The sequence below is a fragment of the Zalophus californianus genome, chromosome 1, assembly GCF_009762305.2.
Source record: "Zalophus californianus isolate mZalCal1 chromosome 1, mZalCal1.pri.v2, whole genome shotgun sequence".
Taxonomy (NCBI): Eukaryota; Metazoa; Chordata; class Mammalia; order Carnivora; family Otariidae; genus Zalophus; species Zalophus californianus.
In genome coordinates, this window is record NC_045595.1 from 157111236 (window position 1) to 157125322 (window position 14087).

Consider the following 14087-nt stretch of genomic DNA (forward strand, 5'->3'; position numbering starts at 1 on the left):
TAAATATACCTGTTAAATAATGCCCTGGACATATTCCACTTGGTGAATATCTTGCCCCAGATACCAGAGGGTGTAGATAGGAGCATTAGAGAGAGTTGGAAACAGAGTCAGCTCCTATTGTAATGTGCTAGTTCCACAATAGATTGGATCCCAAATAGGTTATGGGTATAGACTTGATGATGAAAGGTAAAAATCTGGGAGTTTCTTAAGACTCCAGAAGGAAAGATTTTTGCTGCTAGTGCTCTTTGTTACTGCCTAGAGGATAAAAAGGAAAAAGCACAAGAGCTTCTTGAAGTTCAGTTGTGTTTTAATAGGATCAGCTCTTTCTTTGTTGCAGTGACAAAATTATTCAGCAGTACAGCTGCATTAATTAGTTATCTTAAGGTGCTTTGAAGGTGAAGTGTTATGTAAGTGAAAGAGAGTATTATACCTTTCCTTCCTCCATGTGACGGTATGCTAATTTAGATATTCCCTTTATTTAAAGATCCACCTGAGTTATTAGCAAAGCAAATACCTCTATTTGTTAAGTGACTGTTAGAGGGAATTCCACAAGATTCTAAGAGTTACAGAGAGTAAAGAAAGGAGGTACCCTACTGGTTTGATTTCTAATTTCAGATTAATATCTGACTGACCTGGGTAAAAATATATGTGATCTTTACTTCATTTTCTGCTTTGTAAGAAGATTGATTATCCCCCACTACATCCTCCTACCGCCAGCACCCCTCCCCCAGTTATTATCGGACCAAATAGTATTCCTGTTACAGGTAAGATAGGAAAGCCCCTTGCTACAGGTTGTTCTTGAAAAGACGGACCCGAGGAAAGGGGCATACCCTTCTCCAAGCAGACTTGCTTCCATGACATTTGAATAATCTGGCTCGTTAATCAGTGCTTGTTTGGTTTTTTATAAAGAATAGATTTAGCATTCCTCTATTTTGGCTCTTGGAGAGCTTTATTTTTTTTAAGATATTACTTATTTATTAGAGAGAGAGTATGAGAGGAGGAGCAGAGGGAGAGAGACAAGCAGACTGCATGCTGAGTGCAGAGACAGACGCAGGGCTCCATCACAGGACCCTGAGATCATGACCCAAGCCGAAATCAAGAGTCAGCCGCTTTAACCGACTGAGCCACCCGGGCGTCCCTCTGGAGAGCTTTAAAAAAAAAATAATACTGACACCTGGGCTCTATTCCAGACCAATTAAATTAGAATCTCCAGGTGGGCTTAGGCAGGAGATAAAAACAGAAGAGATCCCAGAGAAGGCTTCACGTTTTCTTCCTCTGACCATCATTCTGTGTCCTTGCTGAACTTCCTGACGAAATGGCTTGGGGAAGGAAAAAGGACACTTTTCCATATGCTTTAGTCAGAAGGATAGATTAAAATGGCAAAGTTGAAAAAGTTATTGCTGTGTATTAATATTCTCTATATATTATCTACAGCCTGCCTTTGACCCTGACAATGTGGAACACTGGATTAAGGTGAGGATATTGCACAGTTAAGATAGAGAGTTACGAGTCAGACATAATCTGATGGGAAGGAATACTGATGGACCTCCATTTTGCAAAAATTGCAATTGCAATTGCAAATTGCAAAAATAGCAATGTTTTGCTATTTTTATTCTCATGTGGCTGTGTTGCTTTAGTTTTATATTCCTTAGTATTTTTTCATTCTGTTGCTTTTCATGAAAATATGAATGACAAGAAAATGGGTATAGACATGCTCTTTTTTTTTTTAAAGATTTTATTTATTTATTTATTTGAGAGAGACAGAGCACAAGCAGGGGGAGGGCAGAGGGAGAGGGAAAAGCAGACTCCCTGCTGAGCAGGGAGTTGACATGGGGCTTGATCCTGATCCTGGGACTCTGTGATCATGACCTGAGCCAAAGGCAGATGCTTAACTGACTGAGCCACCCAGGTGCCCCTAGACATGCTCTTTCAAATGCTGTGAGGATCCCATGAAGAGGACTAAAGGAGCAGGGGAGGAGAAGCTGTAAGAGAGGATGTGGTGGCCTTCCTCAGATATTGGAAAGACTGTACTGTAGTTACATTGATCTATGGGACCAGTGCATTAGGTGAAAGCTGTGCATGCATCGTAAGAATTTTCTAATGCCTGGAGGGATCCAAAAATGGAGCGGGCATTCTCATAAAGAGATCAAAAACTAATGATGTATGGTGATTAACATAACATAATAAAAAAAAGATGTATTTTCTATCGATGGAAGTGTTCAAGTGGATTCTAAATGGCCACTTAATGTTAGGACTAATGAAGACTATGTTTGAGCATTCTGTGAGGGGGGGGGGATTGAATTAGGTAACTTTCTGAGCTCTTTTCCAGGCCTGAGATATGTTTTTGAGTACAAGTACCATTTAAGTTGAAAGTACTATTAAACTACTTCAGGTGCATGCCTTTGAGTATCAGTTTGGCAACTTGCCTTACTCAATTCATTTGTGCAGCATGTTTCAAAATCATGCAGCATTTTCCTGGGAAAATATCATTCTGCCTGGTAGTATTTTGAAGAGCTATTACTTACCAAAATTGACAGGCATAAGTTCCAGATGGAACCTAGGCCAGATGTAATCACTGTGAACTATTTATTTATCCAGCCAGTATTTATTAAGTGCCTTCTAAGTACTAGTCCACTCTGTTGAACACTGAAGATAAAACCGTGCTCGGGACAGGTATAATCCCTGCCTTCCCAGAGTTTATAGTCCAGTGGGGATTAAACAACTTACTTAAAACCAGTGGGAGAATTAAAGATGTAATAGAAGCAGGTGGTAGGGGACGCTAGTCTAGACAGGCCAGAGAAGGCTTCCTGGTTCCTGCAGAAGGTCCGACTTAGAAGACCACTAAAACAGATCTGCCCTTGTGGAGGCCGGCCTCTGGGAAGCCCACTCCTCAGCCTCCTACTAAGCCTAGTTTCCATGTCCGTGCTGAGTGTCCCAGTGCCAAGCCCCTGCAGGGCTCAGTTGCACATTTAGTTACTGTCTCCTCCAAAGGGGAAGATTTAAGTGAAAGAGAAGGATAAAACTCTGCTCTGACTTTATGCAGTTGTCAGACAGCTTGACCGGTTAGATTTTTATCATTCCTCTAAAATTTCCGCAATAGCTCTGTCTCCATTATGCCCTCAAATCTCCCATCTCAAAAAAAAAAAAAAAATCAGTAAGTCCTTACTTGACCCTGCAGTCCATTCTGATTATGGTACAGCATCTTTTTCTTATCCAAGTCTTTGAGTGTATAGCCCAGACTCCTTGCCCTTGCATTTTTATTATCCTCTGTTGTCTACAGTAATTTCCTCCTGTTTCTCACCACTTCACAGCAATGGTTGTCCTAAATGACTTCCTGATCAAATCCAGTGTTCTCTTCTTCATCCTCAAACTTTGTAAGGTTCGTTTGATCCAGTTATCACTTTTTTTTATTCTAGAAATCTTCTCCTTCGTTATCTTTTTATAACCCTGTTTTCTCTTGCTTCTCCTACTACTTTTCTGTTCACTACTGTCTTCTTTTCTGATTTTGTTCCCTAATGTATCCCAACTCTGGGTGTATCCTAAACAGGACTTCTGAACCTAAGACCTCCAAATCCCCTTGAGTGCACCACCCTCTCAAAATCAGTTTAGACCTTGTTACATGAAAGAAGGGAGAGAATATGGAAAGGCCGTGAAGCATGGTGAAGATCAAGAAAGGGCTCTCTTCAGAACAAAAAAGATCACTGGGGCAGCACTGGGACTTGGCTGAAGCAGGTAACCAGAATCTTAATGTGGTACCCAAAATTGGTAGATCAGATTGACCTGGCCTCGAAAGTTTTCATTGGAGAGGTAAAGATACAAGTGATCTGAGGCTTATGTAAGAGAGTAGCTGAATATCCATGCAGAGTAGGAAGGAGGGGACCCTTCAAAGAACTCCTAGGTTGGGAGGAGGAGGCCTGTAGTGACGAAGGACTTGGTTAGGTGCAACACCAATGTAGTGGAGGAGGGGGAGCAAAACAGGGAGATGGATAAGAGGCTGATGTTGGGGAGGGGGTTATCGGCTTTGGGGTTGAACAATGGGGAATTCTGTGTGATGTGGTTCAGGATGACCATGTCAGTGGGTTGCAGAAGTACAATTGCAGGAAAGGCTGTTGGAATACAGGAGATGAAGCAAACCTTGAGGCTGAAATATTGGTGAGTCTTCCTCAGGGACGCTGAAGTCACTTAGAATCAGGCAGATACTTGAGAACTGTGAGTTCTGGGGCAGGTCACCCAAAATGCAACAATTCACCATGATTTATAATTTATCCTCATCCTGACTTGATAGACTCATCTTTTTACTCCTGTGCATTCTGTTACTTCGATGCTTAAGCTTTCTCTAAACATTTTCATTGATTTTCTATTCTGGAACCTTCAGGGATTCTGTATGCCATCCGATGAAACTGTAAATTCCAGATGGGCACTTACAGCCCTCTGTCAATCTAGCTGTAATATCAACCCACCTGTAACAGCCCCTTTGCTGATACTCTGTGTGACTTGTCAGGCCAGTCTCCTTCCCCTTCTGTCTTCCCTTCACTTTGACTCACACTGATCCCCCAAGCCTGGAATATACCATTCCTCTCTTGGAGGCCAATCCAGATCTTTCCCTTAAAGCTCAGCTTGAGATGACCCTCTCAGTGAACAACTCCCCTGACACACCTCAACCACCTAATCCCATCTTCTAATACTTTTTCCCTTGGAATTATGTTGACATTCATACACAACAGAGACTGCATCCAGCATTTGCTTGTGTACAGAGAGATTTAAAAAGAATTGGACACTTTCAAAAATTTATTACTCCCAAAACTATTATTTATAAACATGCAGTTTGCACTTGAGTGTATATGAAGAAACTTGTGTTTGTACCTCCCAGCCTTGAGGAAATGAAAGAGTGCATTGTAGCTGCTGTTCCTGCCGTCCAGTGGACACTGGGATTGATGTGTGTCATGGGATGTAAGGAGCGTTTATTGAGCATTTATAAGATCATGGAAATAACTAAGATAGTTTCTTTACAAATTATATATTTACATGTAACACAGTTACTGAGTAGGAAACTTTTGAAGGTATTTGGGGTTTCTTATCACCCTGTGTTCCTTTAGAACTGTTCTTGAATTGTGTCTTGCACATGTGGCACATGGACACAGTAAATAGTAGTAGATAGGTAGATAAAAGTGAACTCTTTGATGGTCACTTTTAGTTTTGTTTTCCCCTCAGTGTCCACTAAGGTAGTGGGAACAGTGCTAGCCTTCAATCCTTCAGTCAACTTGCTTAAAGAAGAAGTTGTTAAATTGACACTTTGTTTTATTGAAATATAATTTAAGATGGACCTCTTTTTTTTTTTTTAAAGATTTTATTTATTTATTTGACAGAGAGAGAGAGTGCGAGCAGGAACACAAGCAGGGAGAGTGGGAGAGGGAGAAGCAGGCTTCCCGCTGAGCAGGGAGCCCAATGTGGGACTCGATCCCAGGACCCTGGGATCATGACCTGAGCCGAAGGCAGACGCTTAACGACTGAGCCACCCAGGCGCCCCTAAGATAGACCTCTTCTGTCTCTCACGTACTTATTTGGAATGAAATGGTAAGGATGTAATATTTTAACCAAGGAAACACGAGACTATTTCTTTTTTTTTTTTACCATAAAACAGGCTTTTTTTTTTTTAAAGATTTTATTTATTTATTTGACAGAGAGAGAGAATGAGAGATAGAGAGCACAAGAGGGAAGAGGGTCAGAGGGAGAAACAGACTCCCTGCCCGATGCGGGACTCGATCCCGGGACTCCAGGATCATGACCTGAGCCGAAGGCAGTCGCTTAACCAACTGAGCCACCCAGGCGCCCAACATGAGACTATTTCTAATCCTTAATATCATCTAGTATTTTTTTTTACCAAAATCTTCATTTTAAGTGATATCCCAAATACATGCTTTGTGAGAGCCCAAGCAAACATTTCTCCTTACTCCCTTCCTTGTAAGTCCCAGCCTGTGTCCTTCTTGAGTACCAAAATCAGTCTTCCCCTGTGTCCAAGCTCTGTCTACCTCCTTCATTAAGAATCTGTACCAATTCCAATTCAGGTGAGATGACCTATCATACAGAGTTCCTTCTTTCACTCATAGCCTGAGGAACTACGTCTACAATCCTGTTTTGTTATTTATTTTTTGTTTGTGAATGTTGGTTTAAAAACTGAAAGTTGATCTATTTGTACATTATTTACATATATGTGTATATAACATACACAATGATACATGCGAAATTCATCTTGCTGTCTTAGAATTTTTAAGGGAAGGACTGTGTGCCAAGCATAATGTGACCATCCAATAAATGGCATATCGACCATCATAAATTTGGGCACATCAGAGGCCAAGAAATAATGTGGGAGACAGATCTCTCCAGAGTGACCTCATAAAGAGTGAATGATATTTTCTTTATTCTAACCCTGATTAGATCATGTTTTCTTCTGGTTTATATCTTTCCCTGTGTGTTCTATTTTCTACATCTTTTTCAAATCACCCTTAGCTTTTCAACTTTATTCCTCTGTTTCTAATTCAAACTTAATATATGAAACCCTTGAGAATTTAAAAGGTAAAGTCCCAGGGCACCTGGGTGGCTCAGTCATTAAGCGTCTGCCTTCCACTCAGGTCATGATCCCAGGGTCCTGGGATTGAGCCACGCGTCGGGCTCCCTGCTCAGCAGGAGGTCTGCTTCTCCCCTTCCCCCTGCTTGTGTTCCCTCTCCTGCTGTCTCTCTCTCTCTGTCAAATAAATAAATGAAATCTTTAAAATAAAATGAAAGGTAAAGTCCCTGGCAAGTTTTGGCAGAGGTACTACCAGTCTTTCCATGAAGGGCAAGAGGAAAAATCATTTTCAAAATAGGTCAGGCAGCAATATAAACTGTGGGGAAAGTACAGCTTTTTAAAATAAATTTTAGGGGTGGCACCTGGGTGGCTCAGTCATTAAGCATCTGCCTTTGGCTCAGGTCATGATCCCAGGGTCCTGGGATCAAGCCCCGCATCGGACTCCCTGCTCAGTGGAGAGCCTCCTTCTCCCTCTCCCCCTCCCACTGCTTGTGTTCCCTCTCTCGCTGTGTCTCTCTCTGTCAGATAAATAAACAAAATCTTTAAAAAAAAATAAATACATTTTAGGGGCGCCTGGGTGGCTCAGTTGGTTGAGTGTCCAACTCTTGATTTTGGCTCAGGTCATGATCTCAGCGTCTTGGGATCACTGAGCGGGGAGTCTGCTTGTCTCCCTCTCCCTCTGCCCCTCCCTCGACTCATGCTAAGCTCTCTCTCAAATAAATAAATCTTTAAAAAAATAAAATAATAAAATTTTACATGTATTCATTTTTTAACTAACATTTATGGGGCACCTAGATATGCCAAGCACTGTAATAGGTACTGGGGGTTTCACACATGAAGAGGACAAACATGCCTGCTCACATTCTGCTAAGGGGAGACAGTATATGGTAAAATATAAGGTCATAAGTGCTATAGAGAAAGTCAGAACAGAGAAAGGGAATAGGGAGAGCCGTGAGGAGGGTGGTTACAGTTTCATGTAGGGTAATTCAAGAAAGCCTTACTATGAAGGTGACATATGGGTAAAGACATGAGGAGGCAAGAGAAAGTTGTATGGCTATCAAGGGAGAGCAGTCCAGCAGAGGGGAAGTAAGCCAAAGGCGCTGAGGTGGGACTGTGCTTGGCATATTTGAGAAGGAATGCACAAGGTCAGTGTGGCTGAAGTCAAGTGAGCAAAGGGACGTAGCAGACGAGAAGGTTGTAGAGCTCACAAAGGGCCTGATGGTGCAGGACCTTGAAGCACATAGTAAGGACTTTGATTTTTATTCTGAGTGTAATAGGGAACCATGAAAGGGTTTTGAACGAAGTTATGTATGGCTTTCATTTCAAAGGGACTGTCTGCTGTGGTGGGAGACTATCACAGAAAACCTGTCAGGAAATTGTGGTGCCTTGGACCAGGTGATAGCAGTAGAGGTGACAAGAAGGGGTCAGATCCTGGATATATTTTGAAAATAGAGTCAACAGATTTCCTAACAGATTGTGGGGTAAGAGAGAGAGAATAGATTCAAGGACTCCAAGGTTTTCATCCTGAGACCTGAAAGAGTGGCATTGTCACCTAGGTTGGAAGCCTGGGAACACAGCAGATGTGGAGGAAAGCAAGTTTGTAGGGAGGGAGAAAGTCAGGGATTTAATTGTAAAAGAAGTTCTTTTTTTTTTTAATTTTATTTTTTAAGATTTTTATTTATTCATTTGAGAGAGAGAGAGAGAAAAAGCACAAGCAGGGGGAGAGGCTGAGGGAGAGGGAGAAGCAGACTCCCCGCTGAGCCGGGAGCCTGATTATGGGGCTCAGTCTCAGGACCCTGAGATCATGACTTGAGCTGAAGGCAGATGCTTAACCATCTGAGCCACCCAGGCGCCCCAAGAAGTTCTTTTATATTGTGCAGGTAAACCAAAGTGCCAACACAGTTTGCCCACCTCCACCAATCCCATGAATTGGGCTGTGTTTTTACTCTTGATTTAAAACCTTCTGGATGACTACAGTTCAGTGACTCTATCCCAATTTTATTTAGTCTATAGTTTATTATATGATGGGAGGTTCATTCCAGGGGTAGTAATTTGAGGAAGTATAGCTACTGTGCCTCTGCTTCATATTCATATGCAAATCCTAGTGGCAATGGGAGTTAATATTGTATTTTTTATTTAAAATAAAATATCCAGGTGTCATGATCTCATCACTAATGCTCTAAACAAAAGTTAACTAAAGTTTAAACAACCTTTTGTTCAAAAATAAATATTGTGAATACATGTTAAAATTTGGTAAAATATTGCAATTAATTTCATGTTTAAAAAATGAAATTATTTGGGGTAGTTAAGCCTCCAGAGTTCCTTTAAAAATGGAACAGTGGAAGTATCTTAGTAGGTGGTAGAAAATCAGTTTTCTTGAGTGGGAGAAAAATTCTTTAGCCCTGAACAAAGTTGTCATCATCTTAATGGATTTTTTTTTCTATGATATTGAAGAAGGTGGAGAAAGCCTCAGAATTTGCAGTTTCGAAAGCATTTTCTCCTACAAATTCCAATTTGTCCAGAAGGCTTTGCAGCCAACTCATAGATTTGGAAACGTCTGAGCAAATCGGGGATCATGATGAAGTCTATGCAGAAGGTAAGAGAATACATTTTTTTGCTGCGGTGTTAACAGTTCTTTAGAATACAGCTTATTAAAGCATAACCTGTAATGCATTTCAAAGTACAGAATGGAAATTTTTCTTTCTCTTGCGCTTAAGTTTCATGTTTTTCCACCTCTCTGAAACTAATCTATCCTGGAGTGAACTCCCAATATTATAGGTAAGGCTATATTTAAGGCTCATTCTGTCTCCTGAAATGGAACCACATCAAGAGGCAGGTTGATATGATGCAACTAACTAGTGAGTGTTATAAGGTATCCCTCCTGTGACATGGAGGGCAACATGATCACTTGATCTAGTATTATGAGATCATTTGACCATTAGTTTGTAAATCCACTTTATTCTTTATGAAGAGAGTCTAAGATTGATCTAACCTTTCTACCTCCCCAAAACATTTACTCCTCTGGAATTTAGTATTTTAGTTTCTGTTGCTCTTGGGAACTCCAGCATTTAGGGATGAATAGATCAGGAGGAACCAGCAAAGACTGGAAAGGAGAAGCCACGGAGGTAGGAAGAAAGTCAGAGTGGCCATGTCCTGGAAGCCAGCTTCCATTTGGATGATTGTCTCTTTTTATTCCATTAACTTATTCCATTAAATGTCTCTATTTATTCATAGCATGTCTTTATTCAAAATATATATATATAATTTTTATGTTTATAAGTATATGATAAAAACTTAACATGTTTATAATATAATCTATTATATATATTAAAAAAATTATCACTCTGTGCCAGGTACTATTTTAGGTACTGGACGAACCTAAAATTTTGAACAAGTGAGGCAAAGCCGTTGCTTTCATGGGGTATACATGCTAGTGTGAGAATAAAGGAAACTTAAAATTATTAGGTAGTGACAAATCATTCAAGTTTGGACCTGAATAATAAGAAGGAGCCAGCTAAGCAGTAATGGAGGAGGGGCATCCTAGACAGAGGGAAAGGTAGCATCAAGAGTTAAAGTACAGACAAGCTTGGTGTGTTTGAGGAACTGAAGGAAGACCAGTGTGGCTGGAACATCCCAATGGATATGAGCTAGCAGGAGTGAGCAGAAGACCTAGTACATAGGGCCTATAGGCCTGGTAAAAGAATTTAGATTTTATTCTGAGTATGATGAGACATCATTGAAGGGTTTTAAGCAGAGGTACAACAGATCAATATTTTAAATATATGAAAAGTGGATTATAGGGGAGAAAAGGAGGGAAGAGGGAGATCTGTGAGAGGCTGATGCAGTGGTCTGGGTGAGCAGTAAAGGCCCTTGGTCTTGGGTGGTTGGTAGAACTGGAGATGGAAAAAAGAGATTGGTTCAGAAATTGGCAAGGCTATGTCTTGCCCACCCCATCTCCCAGCCCACTATTGGGAATACACAATATACTTTAGCCTCTTAAAGTTTCTGAGAAGTCATGCTGTCTAAAAAATAATGTTTACTTACCCCAAATCCCAAGCTTCCTATACCTGGAAACTCCTTTTAGCCTGAAATCCATATTCTTATCCTGAAGAGTTAGTGATACACATTAGAAAGTACTAGTGTATGAACAGAACATGGTTTTCAAAGGTTTATATCCCTTTTCTCCTCTCATCAATCATCTGTTAATATTCAGTAAGAACCAGTGTTCTGAGGAACATATTTTGAGAAACTCTGCCTTAATGTAGCCTTAGAGCCTCTGATCCAACAGGAGATGTTCCTGCAGTTGAACTCTCCAAGGGTAGTTCGCTTTCTTTGTGCTTTTGGGGCACTTCATAGCAAACCCCTCTTTACTAATGAATGGCATTGAGTAGATCTGAATTAGTCTCCATATAAATTATTATACATATAAATGTCTGACTTATTGTGCACAGGGTTAATCAGTAAATATCTGTCCCCTTTCTCTACCTTCCTCTGAAAGCCAATAATATTTTTTGCTAGTATACTTTTTACACTTGATTTCTACTATCTTGATTCATTGTTTTCTATTTTATATGTCCCTCATTCCTGTCTATTTTAAATGCCTTTTGGCCTCATTTAATGTAAGAAACATTCCATTCCCTCAGAGCTATATGATCATGGTAACAGTGATGAAGATAGTGCTGAAATATATACTTTTATTCTTTGAAACCCCTATGCCCTACCCATAGAGCTGTTTGATAATGATGATAGTGATGAAGGTATTGCTAAAGTAGACATTTTCTCTCATACCTATATATTTAAGATTTTCTGAATATCACCAAGAAAGAAATTCAAATAGAAGTTGGCTTCCAGGAAATCACACTGTTTTGATTTTTCTCCTACCTCAATGGCCTCTCCTTCCTAGTCTGCTTTTCCAGTTCTGCCTTATCTCTTCAACCCCTAATGCCGGAGTTCTTCAGGGCTTATTGCTGGAACCAGTTCTCTATCCATCTTCCTCTTTTGGTGCTCTCACGCACTTCTGTGGCTTTAAATTTTATCCATATGCTGACGACACCCACATTTATTTCTTGAGCTTGGACCTCTCCCCAGAAATCCAGAGTGGTATAGCCAATACCTGTTTGACATTCTTATTTTTATGTCTCCTAAGGATTTCAAACCCAACTAACTAGTCTAAAACTGAGTTCCTGATCTTCCCTGCTGACCTGCTTCTCCCTCAGCCTTCCCTGTCTCAGTAAATGGCATCTCCATTTTTGCAGTTGCTTAGGCCAGAAACCTTGTAGACGTCTTTGATTTCCCATATCCACTACATCAGCAAATCCGTCAATTGCATCTCAAAACAATACTTTCTAAAACTGGACGATTTTTAATACTTCCTCTCCAGGTCCAGGCTACTATCACTTCTTTCCTGGATTATTGCATTTGCCTCCCAGTTGGTGTCCCCTGCTTCTGTGCAAGGGATTTTCAACCTCAGCACTGTTGATGATATAACAGATAATTATCTTTGGGGTGGGGGCTGTTCCATGCATTGTTGGATGTTTAGCCACATATCTGCCCTCTGCCTATCAGATGCTAGTATCATTTATCCCTGTTATGATAACCAAAAATGGCTCCAGACATTGCCAGGTATCCACTGGGGGGCAAGATCATCCCTGATCTAGAACCACTGCTCTAAATCTGATCCCCACATTACCTCTTTACTATATCTCCTGTTATTCCCCCTTCACTCACTCCTTTCTAGCCACACTGCCTCCTTTCTACTTCTCCAACACTGTGGACATTCTCTTCCTTAGGATCTTTGCAAATGCTTTCCCTCTGCATGGAATAACCATATGGCTCACTCCCTCATTTTCTTCCCTTCTTTGCCCAAATGTCTTCTCAGTGAGGCCTTCTTTGAACCCCAAATTTAAAACTATCAATACCTGCCTTCCATTTCTTACACACCATTTCTCCTTTGCCTGCTCTGTTTTTCAGATTTACTTATTTATTGTCTCTCTTCTCCAATTAGAATGTAAACTTCGTTGGTGATAAGTTTTATTTGTCGTATTTGTTGCTCTTTTCCCAGCATCTAACACAGTACCTGACACATGATAGATGCTCAGTATTTACTGAATGAATGAAAACAGTGAATGAAGAAAGTCTCTGAAGTAATAGGAATATTAAAAAGATTTTTTTGTTTTATTGATAGCTCAGGAGCTAGTCAATGACTGGTTAGACACCAAACTTAAGCAAGAACTAGCAAGTGATGGTGAAGATGGTGCTGAAGACACTGTGTCAAATATCTTTCCTGTGCCAGAAGCCAGTGATCATTTGAAATATGGCAAGTTTGATGGTAAGAACTTGTCTGATTGTTCTAAGCTTTAACATCTAATGGATGTATCTAAGAAGTCTTTTTAATTATTTTAAATAATAAATGATATATTATTTGACTTTTCTGTGATTTGCTTAGTTTTATAATTGGCTTTAATTTTTCTTGGTTCAATTTAAATTACTTATCTGTATCCTCAGTATGTTCATGGTGTTTTTTAAATTAAAATATTCTATTTGTAATTCTTCTTATGATTATAATAGCAATTAATGCTCTTTGAGTGTCTCTTCCCATATATTATTGGATGACTCTTTACTTTGATGGGGCTACATTTAAACATTTTATATTTGTAAAAGAGTTTACTACTTGTACACACAACTAGTGAGTGAGGGTTCCTCGAATGTACTCAGAATTTGGCATTTTTTTTCCTCAGCATAAAGATAGGCCTGGTGATGGTGGTGGGCAGCAGCTCCTCATGTGTGACTCACACACCCTTGGTAATCTCACCTGGCAGCATTCCCCTTGTTTAGGACTCTACAAAAATCTACAAAATCCCCAGCCCAGGAATCACAAAGTCATGAGCTCTTAAAGTTAGAGAAATCCTTCCAGATCACCTAGTCTGATCTCCCCGCTTCACCCCCTCTGAGAGAGATCCTTCTATAGTATCCCTCACATGGGGTGATATACTCTCTGCCAGCACATCTCCCAGGATAGGAGGAGCCCATTCACTTGTTGTGGGGCTCTAATCCTCATATATTTTTCTCTCAGGAGAATTAGGAGTTTGACCTCTGTAACCCTTTAGAATAAGAGAAAATAATACCATGTTCCCTTTCCCAAGAAAAGTAGTATTATTGTTGTTTTTTGCACGTGATATAATCATATCTGATCTCATATACTTCAATGTTCCTAGCTTAAATATACCAATTCTCACAGTAGTTCTTTATATCACATTGTTTCTAAATCTTATCATGCTGGTTGCCTCCTTCTGGATGTTTTCTAATTTATTAATGTCATTATTAAAGTGAGGCATTTCCATACTTCATATTTATTCTGAAACATATACAGAATATAGTGAAACTATGACTCCTTTTATATGGTGCTAATAGATCTAGTTATATTTCTTTACTTAGATTGGCAGTTATCATCTAGTATCATACCAGGCCTCATTCATCTTACGCTTGTAGAGTTTTTTGTTTTATTTCCTTTTTTTTTTTGATT

At 40.0% G+C, this 14087-nt stretch overlaps 1 protein-coding gene across 7 annotated transcripts in view; it reads left to right on the plus strand.

Moving 5' to 3' along the window:
• CCDC191 (coiled-coil domain containing 191) overlaps positions 1–14087 on the plus strand; it is an 89076-nt gene that overhangs the window by 1135 nt on the left and 73854 nt on the right. For 5 of the 7 annotated variants that reach the window (XM_027585271.2, XM_027585268.2, XM_027585266.2 and 2 more), the window contains exons 2-4: positions 1435–1473; positions 9020–9161; positions 12750–12893. In XM_027585271.2, the coding sequence (XP_027441072.2) occupies positions 1435–1473; positions 9020–9161; positions 12750–12893 (325 nt within the window). Of the gene's footprint in view, positions 1–1434; positions 1474–5489; positions 5575–9019; positions 9162–12749; positions 12894–14087 lie in introns of those variants that run through there. The other 2 variants (XM_027585267.2, XM_027585269.2) reach the window with 2 other exon arrangements.